General features: G+C 33.2%; 1 protein-coding gene across 1 annotated transcript; it reads right to left on the bottom strand.

Annotated features, from left to right (window-relative positions):
• Positions 1 to 419: 419 nt before the first annotated feature.
• On the bottom strand, positions 420 to 13,495 carry LOC133303162 (E3 SUMO-protein ligase SIZ1-like). Its single transcript, XM_061503039.1, has 17 exons — positions 13,295 to 13,495; positions 13,018 to 13,147; positions 12,193 to 12,273; positions 11,707 to 11,749; positions 10,994 to 11,066; positions 10,627 to 10,792; positions 10,291 to 10,421; positions 9,814 to 9,882; positions 9,172 to 9,259; positions 9,026 to 9,101; positions 8,684 to 8,757; positions 8,452 to 8,559; positions 7,535 to 7,696; positions 7,348 to 7,452; positions 7,180 to 7,260; positions 5,870 to 7,094; positions 420 to 1,048 (listed from the first exon to the last, which is right to left on the bottom strand). Exons 2-17 carry the CDS (start codon positions 13,045 to 13,047, stop codon positions 909 to 911), a joined length of 2,652 nt encoding a protein of 883 aa, XP_061359023.1. The 5' UTR covers positions 13,048 to 13,147; positions 13,295 to 13,495; the 3' UTR covers positions 420 to 908.
• Between the last annotated feature and the right edge of the window lie 6,254 nt (positions 13,496 to 19,749).

Genomic DNA, 19,749 nt, shown 5'->3' with positions numbered 1-19,749 from the left:
TGATGGCTACAACCAAACCGCGTTCCTCCAGCATCCTGTTAAACTAGTTTGGGTATACACAGCAGCTGCCAACCTACATATTTTTCAGCAGCCAGACAGGAGCTTAAAATAATCTATCTCTTAAACGACAGTGGACTATATCCCTTATCATTAAGGGGGCTCTATTTTTTATTTTTTTTCACTCAAACTTCTGTGCAAACAAACACGGAACAATGCCAACAAGCTCAGCAGGAACAAAATACAAATAAACATCCTCATCGGGAAGTACAATCCAAGAGGCATCTTTTGTGATCAAATATGTTACAAAAAAATATTTACTTCAAGATAATATAAAATTGGGCGTCTACCAGGCCAATCAGGAGGCATGCTACTATGCTACTGAAAGCAAAACATATAATATCCTGGATAAATAACCCAACTGATTAAGAAAAAAAAATGTTTTTGATTTCACTATTGAATCCGATGGCTAAGCATTTACAGGTTATTTGCTCTCAGCAGAGACAAAAAATGCTATATATAATATTCCCAAGGGAAACTTCCCACAAACTTAAAAAGTTTGAACTACCAGATTTGAATGACCAACTGTACAATGAACCAGCACTAAACACCAGCAGATCCTCATTGAAAATTGAAGGAAATAAAAGCTTAGGCTTAACCTGTTAACATCTATCATAAGGGCAACTTAAATATCAAGCATAAAAAATTGAGAATCTTATACAGCCAACACAATTGCCAATAGGTGTGCAAGCATTTTAGCAGGGCAAATTTGTAGCTCTGTTCCACCAGAGATGCCTCAGACCACATGAACTGCCATTTCACGAGGACCAAAAATGCCTCCCTTTAATTTATAACAAAATCTGGTGTTAAGAAGAGTACCTAAAGTTCTTGAGACACAAGGCCTGACACCTTTACTCCGAATCTGAATCAATAGAAAGGTACAACCGCGGCCTTACAGAACGTTTTTGGCGAGGAAATGAGAAAGGACTATCTGATCTTTTCCTACTTGCTTTGTCAGATCTAACATCATTCATACCAAGAAGCAAAGAAGCTGCGTCAGGAGAAACAATCAGTCAAGAGAGATAAAGAAAATGTCAAAAATGCATCAATAGTCACTAACTCAAAAGTCAAAATGCAATTATCAGATTGGGAGCAGAAATAGGGAACCAAACACAATAAGGAAGGAGAGGGGGATGCAGGGATATGCAAAATGCATAAAGAAATGAACACATAGGGAATGCTAACCACCTCAACATTGGGTAGAGGCTATCATCCTCCACATTTTCAAGTGATCCAAATAATCATTTAGATTGTCTACATACCCCGGCATTTGGGTCATTTTGTGAATAAAGATTTCTACAAAATTCTCTCTATATTTCTTGCACAAAGGATATGATGCAGAAGATAAACACAACCATGCAGTGAATTTTGACAAATCCTACAAAACATTTTATGGTCTCTAACCATTTCACAGCAGGTATAGCAGTGCTCGATGCAAAGAAAATAAATACCCAGCTTCCAATCCTCCTTAATAGTTTATAAAATAAACTTGATACGAAGCATAGGAATGAACAAAAAACCCCATCTGAAAGAATTAACACTTTCCATCTAAAAAGGCTTATAAAACATGTTCATTTACAGTATCAGTAGAGCTATCTAAGAAAGAAACCAACAAATTATTTTAAGAACTTATTTATTCCATATATATATATATATATATATATATTGTTAGAGAATAATATAAACAATTAAAAAAACCCTCATCCAACACCTTAAGGTTTTGAGTTAAATTAGTTATTTACATAGTATCAAAGCTTCAGTGACCATAAGGTCACGAGTTCGATTCTCACCGCCCCCCACTTGTGCAATTAAATAAGCATAAGGTAAACCAACAAAAAAAAAAATTGAGCATATGCAATATCCACGCTGCAAGCCCAAAAGGCTCTTGCGAGAGGTGTGTTAGAGAATAATATAAACAATTAAAAGACCCTCACCCAACACTTTAAGGTTTTCGGTTGAATTAGTTCTTTACACATATATATATATAACTGAACCAAATAAATTTCAAATTTTGATTAGTTTTCGGATCCAAAATTTTATCATAGTTATCAATCGTAGATAGAAGGGCGAAATGGCCAACCTCAAAAACACTATAACGGTATAACTGCTACAAAGTCCACATAAATCCTTGTAAGAGGTCAGAGAGACACTGCTTGTAAGACAAAAACATCGGGTTGAAGAGAAAAAGAGGGTTGAAGTAGGTGAAAACAGAGGCAAGGAGCCAGTCAGTAGAGTGAGTTGAAGGACATTGAACTCCCAGTCCCTAGCCGGAACATCATCAGTACACTACCAAAAGTGAGCTGGGCTAGCTGGAAATTAAGTCCGAATACAGAGGGGGCGCAGGAGTTGCGAGTGCGTCAAGGGAAAGGAAGCAGTCGAGAGATAGGGCTCAAAACCCTTAATTTTAGAGGTGACATTATCAAAAAAAAGAATAAAAAGTCAATTATACTCCATGAAAATGCACAAGGGACACTAATCAAAAAGGGTCATATGGAATTTGACCTACCATCACATCTCTACAACAAAACTGTAGCGTTGGGTAGCAAAAATAACATACCTGCATCTATAGCAGGATTGTGCGCGATAGAATCGCGATTGATAACCTAGAATTTTATATGCATTTTTAAAATATTTTACAAAAGAAATTCTTATATTATCTATATTTAAAAACTTTCCTACTATACCCCAAGTCAAACTCAACTCCCTTTCCTAGATTTGAATTATATTGTAGGAATGACAATTTGAACTTGTATTCAGAATTTAGATTCATATTGTTATTTCGATGAATTTGTTTGAACTTGTATTTATTGTATTTTGATGAATTAGTGTAGACTTGTATTTGATTTATTTCTCACATTCTGATGAGTTTGTATATTATTTTTTTTAACAAAACCTAAAAAACCGTTCCAATCCAAACCAATTTAGATTGGTTCGGATGTACATTTGAGGTTATACCTATTAGATTAGGCCGTTTGGCATTTTACCAAAGGATTATTTGATGCCTATGGAAGAATGAAATTTTTACACCATTCTCTAACCACTGATTTCATTTTTGACCTAGTGATTTAAAATCAATGTTACATACCAAGGTCTTCACGTCTACTCCAGATGCTTAAACAGCCCTAAGAGTGGCAAGGGAAGATTGTAACCACATCTCGGTTTGAATTAGCATTTACTAGCTTCCATTAATAAAAGATTGGATTGATATTCATTAGTCCTTATTGGTATCAATGAACATTAGCATTTGTTAGCCGAACCTTCTAGTAATTTTGATGCTTGTTATAAAAGCAACAATGGTTGTGTTGAATAAACAAGCAATTACTTCCTTCCAATCCTTCTCTCCTCTCTCCCTTCGTCTTTGCTTTTCTTTATGTAATTCTGCCAACTCTTCGATTAAGAGATGCTATATTAGCTTCTCTCTATATGCTGGATTCAAAACAACTACTGAAGACATGTTCCAAACCAACAAGCCAATCGGGAAACAGGCTGCAATTCTGCCAACTCTACAATTACACTTAACAACTGGTGCTTTACTCTTGCCTCCACCATGCAACCAACCCATTCTCAAGAGCATGGGGCTCAATTGCAAGCACTACAACAACTAGCCAGTTGCAATAACCACTGCCATGATTTCATGGAATCTAAGAAAACCAATTTATAATAGAAAGTCTTGGGGCATTAACGGGCACGCGTGACTAACACTACCATCGTTGACTATAGATCCGACGTCAGGCACACTGTGGCATTTTGCACAAGCCGACAACTTTAAGATGACGTGCCAATTCATTAACGTGCTCTCTTAATAGAGTCCACAGCCCCAAGTTCCCTCATTTTTTTCCTCAAGTGACCCAACCACTTGGCTTTTCAACGTGCAACACTATTTTCAGTATTATAGTAAGCACATGGAGAATCGGCTGTTGTTGACCGCAATGCATCTCAATGAACTTGCAGCCACTTGGTACCAAGGTCTTGCGGCTAATAACCTCCTGCCCAATTGGGACGTATTTGTCCAAGCCATCCATCACCGCTTTGGTCCTTCAGAGTACGGGGATGCAACTGCTCTCTTCACCAAGCTTTCTCCAATTTTCTCAAATTGGCTCTATTCTCGACTACCAAGCCAAGCCACCTTCAAGAACCTTGCCAGCAAGGTCCGTGGACTCTATAAGGAGCATTTACGCAACCTATTTATCTTTTGCTTGCAACTCCAGGTGCTTATGGTGGTTCGAGCTTGTGAAACTTTGAACTTACAATATGTGTCCGCATAGGCACACACATATAAGTCTCAACTTAGCAACACAGTTGCAGTCCTTGGCACCCCGTCATCTCTCACTCCCCGATTACACGGATTCCTGTCAAACGTGTGATTGATGAAGAGAAGCAAGTGCAGTACGACAAGGATAAGCTTCAATTGCAACAAGAAGTTTGTTTGTAGTCATCAATGCAAAAGCCACTCCACCCTTCCATATTTATAGGTTCTTTGTTAATGGAGGATGACTCTCCAAGCCTATCAAACCAGATCCACTTTACCCATTAACAGGCCGCTTGATATTATGACCTAATGGGTTATCATGCGATGTACTCAACAAGTCTCGCATGAATTGATTCCATGGTAGGACCTAGCGCTCAAGGGCTCTAGTTGGGAAGATGAACAAGTATTGGATGTTACTCGATTTGAGGACATGTCACATCTCGACAATGGAAGAGATGTTATGCACCAAGGTCTTCGCATCTTACTCCATGCACAAAAAAATCCAAAAAGTGGCTAGAAAAGATTCTAACCACATCTTCAGTAATATCAATTAACATTTACTAGCTTCCAATAATAAAAGATTGGATAGGTATTATTATTCCTGAATTGCATCAATTAGCATTTGTTAGTTTCACCTTTTAGTATTTCAAATCCTTGCTATAAAAGCCACAGTTGTATGGAATGAACAAGCAATTACATTCATTCTCTCTCTCTCTCTCTCTCTCTCTCTCTCTCTCTCTCTCCTCTCCCTCTTCTCTCAGCAATTCTGCCAACACTACAATTACCCTTAACAATCACACAATTTAATGAAGAAATGGAATAGATAACTTTTTTTAAGTAGAGTGAATAGTGAAATTTTTATTTAATGAAGAAAGAGAAATTAACTATACTCTTTGAATTAAAAAAATTAAAATATAAATAACAGATTTCTTTAGAAAATAAAAAATAAAAATAATAATAAAAAAAAAAGATTATGTTAATGTTTGCCCTTAAGGCATAGGTTAAGAAAGCAAAATAGAAACTATTAAATGAAAAGCACAAGCATTCAAAAACATAGAAGTTTAAAAAGTACCAAATATTTTCTTCTTTAAGTAATTAGGAGTAATAAATGCCTTATTTATTCCTAACACGTGCACTAAGGGCACACATTTAACAAAACCCAAAATTTATATGGTCATTACGTTCTAATTTGTAGAGCATTTAATTTTATCAAAATATTTTATTAATTTTTTTAGACTTCAACGCTATTTTCTATTTTTTTGAAAACATCTGTTATATCTTTCAAAACTAGACATATTTCTTCATTAAGATATTTTATAAACATTATTAAAAATACGTACTTATCGTTATATAAAAAAATTGTTATTTATTATTACTTTTATTTTTAAAAATTTAAAGAATAAAGTCAATTTCTCTTTCTTCATTAAATATAAAATCTCTCCCAGCTAACAATGTACGCCACTGCACACTATCAAGTAATAAAAGGTTCCCAACAAGAGTAAACTCCACTAGAAAATAAGGAATTATGGAATATTTCTGATTTAGGATCAGAGAGCAACAAACCAGTATCGGTCAAAGTATTTGTGGCACTTTCTTTAGTTGGGAGTTGATGTCTAGAATTCAACCCATTTTGAGTGGAAGCATTGCCATTACTGCCACCAGCGCCAGCGCCACCTCCGAGGCTAAGGGATATCCAATCTCCAGAGCAGTCACCGTTAGACACATCTGCCTGATCTCTCAATTCATTCTGCATAGATGATTCTGCAGGTCTTGTGGGTAGAAAAATCTTAAGCGAGGGATCATCTCCAGCAAATGCCAATGGATTGTCAACCAAACCACCATTTAAGTCAGCATCAGACCGACCAGCAGAGGAATTAGGTAAGAGACTACTAGGTCCCAAAGCAGTATCGGGAGCCAACGGATAACCATTCAATGAGGAGGAGCAATTAATAGGACCATGCTGCAGATGGACCAATGCATCTGACACATCTGCATCCGAACCAAATAATTGGAAACTGGGACCAGCCTGAGTAGAAGAAGGCAAAGACCACAGGGAATGTATCCCAAAATCATCTTCACTAGGAAAAAGCCCCAAGCATGAATTTCCACCAATCTGATCTTCAGTATATGAATCAACGATTCCAGGCGGAGGCACAGAGTAATCATTTCCAGCAGCATCATTTTGGTTGTTCTTATATGCAATTGGAGGAGATACCAATATGTCATTGTCTTCATCAGAATCACTAAGAATAATAACTTCTGCATCACCCACCTGAGCAGAAGTGCTATGGGCAGTGTATCCATATGCTAAATCAACATTATTGAGACACAGAGAATCCATCTCAATCCCATTGGTAGTAGAATAATCAATATGCCCACCCCCACCTTGATTTACGCTAGGATCATCACCATCCCGGCCACTTCCAGTGGCACTGCTGCTCATCGGAATAACCACCTGTTTATGATTTCCAAAAACTTCTTTTAATTTATTACCAGAAGAGGTGTGTGTTCCCTCAGGTTTGCTGACTTCCCAAACTCCATTGCGATTCTTCTTGATGCCAAGTATTAAACCATTAGGACTGTCCGAAACACCTTCCTGTTTGACCTGCTTCAATGTTTCTACTCTTTTGACATCTCCATCGGTAGAAAAACACAGGGATCCATCAGGAAAGTGCCATTGTGCAAGATTCCCTAAATCCAGACGTTCACTTTCACTCTTTGCCTTGACACGCCAAGAACCATCAGGCTTCACCTCAACCTCTGTAACTTCTTCACCACAATTTATCATCTGTAACAGCAAACCAATTAAATAATAACTACTGATTCATCATGTGAAGATTTATGAACACAGAATTTTGTTTTTAAATAACAACCTTAGAAGTGATGCGGTTGAAATAAGGGTCAATGATGATATTCTCCAATGCATAGTTTTTGAGACATATGGGACATTGCCACTGCAGAAACAATTAAATTCTTCATCAGACATAAATGATCATCATAGAGGTGAGGGGCAAATCATGCACCGTTTGTTAGAATCTTACCTTCCTTGACCGTTGATTCATTTCCACAAAAACTTCAAGATCAAAGCAACCCATGTGAATGCAAGGTTTGAATCTTCCAGCAATCTTCATTCTTGAACCGCTCATCTATAAAATTCACCAAAATGTAGAAAACTGATTAGTAGAACTTCATGAATTACTTAGATAATCCAATACACGAAAGTCTTACTGGACAGCGAAGATTAATGCTGAAAGTATCTGAAACCACTTCCAAATCACTATCACTATCAGCTTTATCAGCTGCATTTCCACCACCAACACAACGAGAGACACGTGCAAGAGCATCTTCAAAACACTCACCATCAGATTCCTTTGGAATCATGTTTAGGATCTACATAACAGAGATTCAATTATTTAACCACAAATTTAGGACAGCAACAGAAGGGAACCATATGTACGTAAAAATATTCACACCAAGGTAACATCTTCAAGAAAAGCAACACAAATGCAAACAATGTTCTAAAACCAGACTGGACTGGTCGGTTCAACAGGTGACGATCAGGCTTCCAGTCTGAATTAATTCAACAAACAAAACATGATTGGGAGTTGGACCAGTCAAAATCAATTAAAACCATAAACTTTGTTAAAACACAAACCAGATCTAGTAATTATTATCAAGTAAAATAAGCAATATATTTTCTTAAAACATTTGGCTTGTCGGATACACAACTAAAAGCCCAAACTATGCCCAATAAACTAAAGCCACAAAAATTTGGTTATTTAGAGTAGAAGCAACACTTTATGACGCCCATATACTTTGCAGTTGTGCTTTCCAATTTATTGTGGAGGAAGAAACATCTGCCTTGGTCCCTCTATGCTAAGTGGGACATCAGTTCCCAAACTATCTTTTTCATAATTTTAGGTGTTATTCAAAATTGACAAAGAAAGATAAACACCAAAGCATACCAAGTTCTGTAAAATTTGATGTTTTAAGAAATCAATCAAAAGGGACCAACAACAGGAACTTTGGACTGACATCTGAACATCAAACTTCACTATTCCAGTACCACAAGGCTGGATTAAAGGAACCAACAGTCATTCATAATAGTTTGCTTAGAAAATAATCAAGCTTAGAATGATATCTACCTGTTGCATGCTGCGCCTTTCAACAATACGAACCCCTAAACAAAAAATGCGAGCATCACATACTGTTAAGGAAATCTTATTAATTCCGTCCTTTGTATATGGCGTGATCTGACAAAGGAGAAGTACGATAAGAAATTGAATAAAACCAGCAAAAATTAGATTTACATATTAAATGACCCCATGTCAGAATTTTAAATAGTTATATCATAACCATTAATGACAACAAACTCACAATTGGACCATCATCACGACCATTAGTCCCAAGCAATTGTGAACCAGGTCTGTTAATTGCACGAACCGGAACACCTATATGGTCAAAGTCAAATCAACGAGAGCATATTTTAAATATAGCTACTAGAAAGGCCATTCATTACACAATGTTCTGTGTTTCACTTTAAAATGATGTGCTTCTAATTGCTTAACATACCATGGTAATCAAAACTTTGTAACAAGTTATTTTGGAAAAATAATCACTTTTTTTACACCAAAATAAGCTAATCCAAACACACACTGGACTGATGACATGAAACATAATTCCAAAACAGTAAGGAGATCATAATTTGTATTAACATACCATTGACCTGTAGGTCTGTGAATTGTGGCCAATGCATCCTGAATGGAACCTTGTCGTTTAGAAGCATACACCAAGCCTACATATGATGTTACTTTTTTTAATAAATAAGCAAACCCAATGCAACAAGCCATGGAATCCAAACCAACCTCAACATCGAATTCCGGTTTTGACACAAGGTCCTTCTCTGTTCTTGTAAGTTGAAATGTTTTCTCCACACTCTGCACTGGGTTGGATCTAAAAAATTCAAACAGGAATGTGGTTAACCTATTCAAGCAGAAAGTCATAATAAAAATTAGATTTTAATAATTTTTTGTGCAGGACCCCTAGATCGTGTCTTAAAAACATATTACTAGTTTAGTTCCATCCAATAAAGATTTAAGAAAACATTAAGACAAGAGAAAGAGAAAAAAACAAAAAGGAGAAAATCTTCACATCTTAATAGGTTATTGTCCTGAGGAAATTTCACTCAAAAGAGAATTCAACATCCAAAGAATTTTAACTAACAATATAAATACTACACGACATCAACATTAAAGTCCAAGCAATTAGCATAAATTACGATCCTTATAACATTTATAGTATCAAGCAAAAGAACTTGCACTCATGCCAGGCCTAGTATTCAAGCCAAAGTGAAAGACATCCCAGTTTCTTACATGCAAATTAGACAACAAAGAGTATATCTAGATTCCGAGGCATATATTAAACAAGACATTCATTTTACTAAGAAACAAGTGAACCCAATTACACAAACTACGTCTAATGTCAGTAAATCTATACCATGTACTCACCCATCAGTCGGATTACTGGTTATGGTCAGCTTTACTGGAAACAGAGGATGCGCCTTTGAAACCCAAAACCTGTAACAGAGAGAACAGCAGAAAATATAAGTTTGTGGTGCAAAAAAATTGAGAAATGCTAAACAATAGAAGGGACAAAAAATAGAGGTCAATTATGAGAGGATGTAACAGGTTAAATGAGGGAAGAGCCGTTCCATGAAACTTAGTATCATCTCACAACTACAAAGCTTATTTCACTACACCAGAGGAAACCATCACAGAGAAATTGAAGATGAAAAGCAAATCATGTCAACCATCACAACCCCTTGAAGACAATCAATCACACACTAAAACCCTTTAACATAAAATCTAAAAAATTAAAAATAAAGCATTCAATACTAAAGTATGATTTGAAAAACTTTCAAACAAATCATTATTGCTCAGTCCATATATAGCTACTAGCTAAATTAAGAAGGAAATATGACATACGGGTCTGCACGACTGAGTCGACAGATTTCACAATAAAACTTATCAGGTACTGGTGGGATGCCTTCCATAGGTTTCTCTGGAATAATAACGCAACTGATGTGTTGCCACACATGGCATTTTTCATCATCGCACTGCAATAAGATGAGAAAAATTAAATTTCCAAAATTATCAAGTGTAAGTGACATCCAGGAGGTCTTCATGAAAAATTTGTGTAATCACACTAAAAAAGGACATGAGAACATAATTTGGCTGTTTATCAATCAAATAATGTTTGCATATAAAAATGCACAGAATTTTATAGATATAAAGAAAGAAGAAACATTTTCAATGTCGCACCTTGACCAAATCCTCTGTTTCCAATGTTTTTCCACAGAGACAGCGAATCTTAGCATCCGATTGAAAGGAATCGTCAATTTCAGCTTTAACTTTCACGTTACTACTATCTGACGCACCCTGTCCCTTCGATGCTAGATCAGTGGCCCCAGATATCGGCTGCATTTTTCTGGGGCAAAAGAAAATACAAAATGCCAATAAAATATAACAAAGCCAAGACAAGAAGATTGCATCCGATAAACCAGACCTAATAGTGAAGAACAAGATCATTTATGTGAACTTATCCAAATATTTTAGGCCATTAAATGTATCTGAAGCATACCGGAAGCTAGAAGAAAATATCATCAGCAATGACATTGCTGAAACTAACCTGTATGTATCGTCCACTAATTTGGCCACCTGTTCTTTCCCAAGAGCATTCTTCTTAGCCCACATTTTGGAAACTGGGAAAAAAGAAACAAGTTGCTTAATTTACAGGAGTAAGGAGGAAGCAACACAAGGAAACCAATTCCATATACTAAAATCACAGAACTAAATTAGACGGACAATACTCCCAAATGCTTTATGATTCAATAAGCTTTGCCCACAAAGTCAGTCATCATTACTAAAATAGATAGAATGTGCCAAACCAGCTTTAAATATAACAAATAAGAGAAGGGGGAAATAAAGGAGATTTGGGGCACAAATACAAGCCCAGATGAAAACAAACAGCTCAAATTTATCTGATCAACGAGGATGATTTACTGTTGGAGCAAATGAAAAAAAAAATCCATGGCCTTATCCAAAGATTTCCATCTGAACTTGAATCAAAGACGTTGCTACAATAACTACAATTGCCAATTTCAATCAGATATTGGAAGACAAATACAAAACTACGCATAAACTTCTACTTGGCAGATACTTCTAATGTAGTTAATGATTCCATTCCATACACATTTCCTATGCAGATATTGTCGAGAGTTCCAATATATAGACATCATCACAAACTAAACAGAAGCACTAAGAAAATAATACAGAAATATAACATAGAATTAGACTCAAAAGTTGAGTCCTGTGTGTCTGTGCATACGTGTATAATTTTACCTTGATCATCAGAGAGAATGGATAATATGCGCTCCAAAAGATCCTGCAGAAGATGAAGCATTGGCATCACTATATCATCCTAAAACTCCAAGACAGCATATTAAGTTAAGGATTAAAAAGGAAATAATACATGGACTCCAAATCAAAGTTACTACAATAATGAAAATTCACGTAATAAATAGACTATATCCATCTATTTTAAGCGTTGCAAACTCATATTATTAATAGCTAAGAGAAGTACAATGCCTAACCATATAAGATCAAAAACAATAATCCAACTGCTATGTAACACAGTCGGAAAATGGAAAAGAAAAAGATTAATAAATCAAGAAAGAAATAGTGGTTGTCAACTTGTCATCATCAACAAGAACCAGTAATCAGGCAATAAATATTATTCAATGGGGTGTCAATACTAGCATTCAGGTTTCATATAAAAAGCCTAATAAAATAACAATAGTTGACTCAGCAATAATTTCATTATCTCACCTGCTTCTTTCCCTGCTTGGAAAGTCCTAACTGAGAGAGCACATCTTTGAGCTCTTTTATACGAAAATATGTCAATTTTTCCTACAAGAGATTTCAATGAATCAGTAAAGTAATGCAAATGAAATTCAAGTGTAATTATATGTTAGCTTTTCCATATAGTATTTTAAGCCATAGTACAATTTCATCAAATAAACTAAAAAAGTTCCTACCATGGAATCACGTTGTCCACAAATATCCAATACTAACATAATGAGTATATATAACCGTTAGATGGCGGAAATTAACGGTGATTAGTTTAGTAGTAACTAAGAGTAGTAAAACTTTTCAGTAGTAAGTATAACCGCTCCCTATAAACAATGTCAAAACAGTGAGTGGATAAAAAGATCTGAAAATTAAAACATGTACTAAAAAACACCTTGTTTAGCATTGTTTCCAAGATATATAACCAAAACCATATAAAAACTAAAAGTTCAATCAATCAACAAGGTACATACCATACTTTTCCAGTAAAAATGTCTTTCATTATCCGTGCTAATCCAATTTATAATATATATATATATATAAATATGAAATTTCCTTGCTCTTACTGTATGTTTCTAGTATATAAACCAAATATATTATTCATCATCCCGAAAATCAAAAGCGTTTTCTGTATTAATATTTTGACGAAGTCGAAAAGTACAAAGCTAACTCAATTTGCAACACATGCGAAATAAATGAGTTACAAGGGATCCTTTGGAGATGATGATAAATTTAAAAAAAAAAAAAAAAAAAACTGTTTATCTATCTACCACAAAAAAAAAAAGTCAAGGATATATCATATACCTTGACACTTGATACCAAATCCAAATCCATGACTTCAAATCCAATAATTCAGCACGAAATGAATCAGCAGAATCAGCAACTTGATAATCGACAAGGAAGCTAGCGCATGCTGGCCCCAACAGTAATCGGTCTAATCAAATCAAATCAAATCAAATAAACCAGCAAAAAAAAAAGGCACAATCAATTGAATTACGGAACTGAAATAAATTGGAAATGAAAACCGGAATTGATCGTAGCAAGGAAGTTGAAATTCGAGCTAGAATTAGAAAAGACCAACCATATAATCGATTCGAAGCTGTGGCGATTAGGGTCTGGGGGTGAGGGAGAAGCACACACCGACTACGCGCGCACACACGTTTGCGTTGTGTGAAGGGTTGGCTGGTTTGCGTGTTCTCTTTTGACCGAGGAGACCAAAACCAGAACCCAATCTCTCTCTCCACTTACCAAGTTCGGATCTATCGCTGATTATCCAATCTAGTTTTTTTTACAGCAACAAGTCCGGGTTCGGTTTCGGTGCGCTCTGGCGTACGACGAGCTCGTCAGTTAAAAGATGATCAAATATTAAAAATAAATAAATAGATGGTGTTGGAAAAATGTTTTTTAATCAACCAATTATTATATGGGTTTTATAAGAGTTATGTTGTAGGAAAAGTGATTGTGTTATGTTATAGAGATTCGTTTTGCGTGCTAGAGTTTTTTTTTTTTTTTTGCTGCGGGCCCCACAAAATGTTGTGTGTGTAGGAAAATTTTTGTGGTCATGTTAAATGATAGATGATAAACCCTTATTATATTATGACATAGGTATGGTTGAATGTGCAGGAGAAGTTAACAAAGGTGACGAGGAAAACGTTTTTACCAGAGAAGGTCACGTTACGAGAACATTCTCAAATGGAGTTTTCTTATTAAAATAATATTTTTAACAATTAATGTATTTTTCTATAATTAATGGAATAAATTGATATAAATTTATTAAAAGAACTAAATGTCACATATATTTTTAAGCAATAAAATTTATTTATTTATTTTGTACATGCTTCTTTTCTTCCATTTAATCATAACTTTAAAATATCCTATATATATGAGATAGGATATTTTAATACAAATGTCAAACTTTAAAATTTTACATTTAATCATAACTATTTAAAATTTTACATTTAATCGTAGCTATTGATTTTCGTTAATCAATAATTATTATTTATTAAAAAATAATAATTAATTAATGAATTTAACTGGTAAATATCAATGATTAAAATTTAATGTCAAATTTTAAAGTTTGAGAATCAATAAATAATTTATATATATATATATATATATATATATATATATATATAATCAAATCCATTATGTACGATATTTCAATTCTCACAATGGCTTTTTATTTTTATTTTTTACACGTGAAATTAATTATTGTTTCGAGTATTACGGGCCTATTTGATTGTGTATTGTTTTTTTGTTTTTAAAACTATTTTATATAATAGTTATGAAAACAGTTATTTTCTGTGTTTTTTTTTTAAGTTAAAAACTAAACAAAAAGCTAAAATAATTCAGACATGTCCTCTAAATTTGATTATGAAAACAAAAAAAAATGTTACAGTTTTCAATTTTTTTTACTAAACAGGTTTTTATTTTTTGTGAAAATCAAAAAACCTTTTTTGAAAACTAATTACAAACAAGCGTAAAATTTTATTCTTTTGAAAGAAAAGATTTTTTCCATAAGTTGTTTTTCGTATATATGTATAATGTATTATATATTATTGATTACTTAGCATATACAGTTTTGTACCCAACAAAAAAATTGTTTGAAGCATTTAACATTTTTTAAGCATAAGATTTTTTTCTATAAGTAATTTTTCACACATGTATATATGATGTATTATATATCATTGATAACTTAGCATAGCATATACAATATTTTACCAAAAAAAAAAATATAAACATTGAAGAAATGTACTTATAAAATTATTTCTTGTCCAACCAAGAACTTGACCACTAATCGGTCCGACCCAATCAGTTGACCGACGATGCATATAACTTGGTTAAGAATTGTTGAACTAGTCACAAATCAGGTTCGACCAGTGCTAATTTAGTACTAATTTTTCTGGTTAAACTGATAATTGGAAATTGTAAGAAAATATTACACCACAATTGCACTCCTTCAATTCAAATAAGTCACTTCGCTTCGATTGTAATATCGTAACATCCCCCGTTATTAATTTACTTACATACTTTGAATTTTAATTCTACATATATAATATAAAAAGACTTGAAATGTATGTAATGTCAATATATTTTGTGATACTCACAAAACTTTTTTGATCCACAAAATATGGTCATGCGAAGTTTTAGGTTAAATTTTTTTCCATAAAATTTTTGGATCAAACAAGTTTCTATAGTAATATACTTATAATATTGGATTTGACTCGAGTAACCTGAAAAGGAACTTTGTGAGTATCACAAAATCTATTGGTATTACAAAATTTTGAAAATTTTAGAATAAAACTTCAGAATGCCATAACTTTTGACTCGGCTTTCAAGTGTCCGAATCAATTTTTTTATTCAACATAACTTTTTCAGAGCTACACTTTGAAAAATTCCCATAGACATTTTGGTCTCATTTACACGAGTATATTGTGTGGAACAACAAATACTTAAGTATCTCGGTCCAATGCTCGAGGAAATGTTAAAACAAACCAAGATGGCAAAAAATACTCGACTATCAGGATACTATACTCGAGTATTTGTTGTTTCACGCAATATACTTGAGTATATTGCGCGGTCAACGGTCAAACAATGGCAGATAAGTGAAATATTGTGATACGGGAGCAAAGTGTTATTTTTTTATGTAATTAAAGGCACAATGGTCAAAAAACCCATAATAGAGCCACACAGGAAGATTAATGACATATCAAAGTTGCAACAACATGGATGAGCTTTAAGGATAGCAAGGAGTCAACAGCAATTTAATCATGTGCAACAAGAAAGAAAAAGAATAGCAAAAATAATATCAAAGGTAACAAACCATAGACAATATTTAAGATGATTTTAATGTCACAAGTCACGGTAAAAAAATATATTCATGAAGTCCAACATAATATCAATTATTGTCGTACAAATCAAAGCATCAAGCTCAAGTGAATAATCAAGATCCAAGATTGTAACCAACAAGCTAAGTCTAATTTCCTATTATAATATACTTTTAGGACTTAGATATGATTGTAAGGATATATAGTAGATTGCATTACATGAACTTAAAGTAATTTTAAAGCTCCATATGGGTAAAATACTTTAGAGACTGTACGAAGTTCGGTGGAGTAATTGATAGAATAAAAAACCTCTTTTCAGTTTAGAGTATGATGTAATATAGGTTATTTCATATGTAATAGTGAACTTAATTTCAGTATGATGTATAATTAAATTTTAAGAATATTTTATCATACGCCTTAGTTCTTATCTGTTGCTTAGATTTAAAAGGTATTTATTTTATAACAGTTGCGTTATATATAAAATAAGAATTAAGAAATTAATGTGATATCCTATATGCTAGTCGATTAAAGGGGGTGTTACATTTTATGGTATCAGAACAGAACGATTCAAGTAAATAAAATACTTAAATTATATATTGTTTGATATCTTGTCATAGGTCATTCGTATTTTGAATTATTAGTATTGAGCCTGGCCGAGTCATTACTGTGAAACAATATATATAGATATATGGCATATACAAGACAAACATCTTCAACCTCTGAACAAGGAGTTAACCCAGTAACTAATGCGTTTAACCGGGTGGCAGAAGCTCTTAGAGAACAGACTATATCAAATCAGCAAATTATTCTCGAGCTTAGGGAGGATCATGCAACCAGAAACCATACCTATGACTTTGAAAGTAAAAGTGGACCTAAATCTGCGAATGCCCAGGGGGGGACCTAATCCTGGTTACATAGGCCTAATTAAATTCCGTAAGCATAAACCTTCCACTTTTGGTTGAGATTATAACCTTGAGACAACTGTGGAATGGATGAAAGAACTTGAGAAAATATTCCTCGTAATGAACTGTCCTATTATTCTTCAAGTAAATTTTGCCACATATATGTTGATTGGAGAAACAGAACATTGATGGACAAATACCAAAAGATATTTCCAAAGTCAAGGAACAAAAATTAATTTGACAACATTTAAATATGCATTTGGAAAAATATTTTCCACAAAGTGTAAGAAACAAGAAGGAAATGGAATTTCTTGAACTAAAAGTAGGAAATATGACTGTTGGTAAACATGTGGCAAAATTTGAGGAACTATAAAGATATTCCAATTAGGTACAAAATCAACCTAATGAAGAATGTTGACAACTAAGTTTGAATATGGATTAAAATTGAACTTAAAAGCATGATAATAGGACATCAAATGAGAAATTTGTCATCACTAATAAACAGGTGCAGAAACATTAAAGCAAGCATGATAGAAGTTAAGGAGGCAAAGGAGAAAGTCAGATGAGCAAATCGAAGGAAGAATGATGACAACGAAGAAGAGAGATTTTCACAAGCACAAGACTCAAGAAACAACTCTATTGGTAATGAAGGAAGAGAAAATATATTAATTATCAGATTCAAGTATGTCCTAAGTGTAAGAAAAATCATATTGGAGAATGGCTAGTAAGAAAAGACATATGTTTTAAGTGTGGAAAGTCAGGACACCTGATGAGAGAATACCCTCAAAATCAAGGACATAATTCATCCAATCAATCTGTAGCAAAGGAAATTTTTTTTACTCTCAATGGTTAGGAAGCAGTTTAAATTTGGTATAAGTTATCAATTCTCATTCTACCTTTTCAACTTGAAGTTTCATTCTCACTACGTTTGTAGAAATTATTCAAGGGAAGTTATTTGAGATAGATTTAGTTTATTTACTTATAATAGATGTAATTTTAGCATAAAATAGTTAATTTTCCACTGTCTGAATTATAGATAATTGAACAAAGTTAATTAAAATTTTCTAACAGATAAGTCACACTGGAAACGTGGTGCATTTTAGGTAATTGAACAAAGTTATTCTGAATTTTTTTTTAGAAAGTATGTCAAAATTTGAGGACAAAATTTTATTTAGGGAAGAAAAAATGTAATACTAAAAAATAAAATGACAACGATTTCACAAAAAATGCCATTTTGTCTCACAAATTGGTACATAAAGCGCTATACATATCACCAATTGGCGCATAAAGCGCCACAATATATCGTATAAAGCACCACCAATTTTATGTTTAATAAAATGATCATACAATATTATATATTACTAACATAATCATATAATATATTATAAATTACTGCATATGATAGATAATATATATATATATATATATATATAATGATATTATAATATTTTGTGTTTTACTTTAAGTTAAATTATTATAATACAAATAACGATGTTATTTATTGAATACTTTTAATATAATATTTACTTATATATATATATATATATATTTCATTTTTATTTTTTTATTTTATAAATACACACACCTATATATATAAATAATAATTATATTAAAAGTATAAATACATAAAAAAAATATTTATAAATCATATAAAGAAAACAAAACAAAACAAATCATTAGAGATGACAAGCACAATCATAAATCATCAATTAATATTGAAGAAGAATAGCATAAGGAGAAATGACAAAACCAGAGAAAGCATGAGAGTAAAAAAAAAACTTACCTCGACTTTGAGAAAAGGCTAGGATAAATTGTGAGATACTACAATAGAGAAATTTAAGGTGAGATTGTGAAAGAGGCATCCTATATATGATTTCCACTAAGATGTTTTACAAAATTCGCACTAAAAGAAAATCCATTTAAATCATAAGATTTTTGAATGTCACAAGATTATTTTTTCTTTGTTGAAATCTGATTGAATAACACTGGATTTTGACAAACTCTAAAATAATCATTCAAAATCCTAATTGAATACCACGAGACTCTTTTACAATTCTTTAAAATACTAATTGAATACCAATGGAATTTATGTTAAAAAATAATTCATTAAAATCTCAGTCCAATACACCTCTTTAAATCACAAGTCTAATAAATACATATATTATTGTTAGAGAATTTTATTTTTTTTGCTTTTGCTGCAAAAAAAAAAAAAAAACCTCTGCCATACTCACACAAAAATGAGCATGTCCCATTTTAAAGAAAAAAAAAAGATAAAAAATGAGTAGGACCCACCCACTTTTGTATGAGTGTGATAGAGAATTTGTTTTTATTACAAAAGCAGAAACATTAAACCTTTATTATTAGGGAAAAATGTTTGTCCTTTTAAATAACACAACTTATATCCTTTCACTCTCACAAAGAGGTGAGACCCACATCTTTATATTTTTTTGTTCACTCTCTCTCCTCCTTTATCTATCTCTTTCTCTCACTTAAAATGACACAACTTTACATCCTTTAAAATGATACACACTTTTCGGCTTTTTCACCCTTTTGCCCCTTATTAATTAATCAATAACCATTTTGCCCCTGATTCGAAACTATCTACCAATCTGTCCCTTTTTAATCGACTACCTTGCATTTTTAATCGACTAAATGGCCAAAACAGGCCAAAATGGCTGTTGGGAGATTTAATCGACTAAATCTCCCTATTTAGTCGACTAAATCTCCCAACAGACAACAAAGGAAAACAAGTCAGTATGATTTTTTAATCGATTAAGTAGGGAGATTTAGTCGATTAAATCTCCCAA

The sequence above is a fragment of the Gastrolobium bilobum genome, unplaced genomic scaffold (assembly GCF_033153095.1).
Source record: "Gastrolobium bilobum isolate Gb01-03AN ecotype WA unplaced genomic scaffold, APGP_CSIRO_Gbil_v1 utg20955, whole genome shotgun sequence".
NCBI lineage: Eukaryota > Viridiplantae > Streptophyta > Magnoliopsida > Fabales > Fabaceae > Gastrolobium > Gastrolobium bilobum.
Note: the sequence above shows the minus strand (reverse complement) of the source record. Positions and strands in the feature narration are given on the sequence as shown.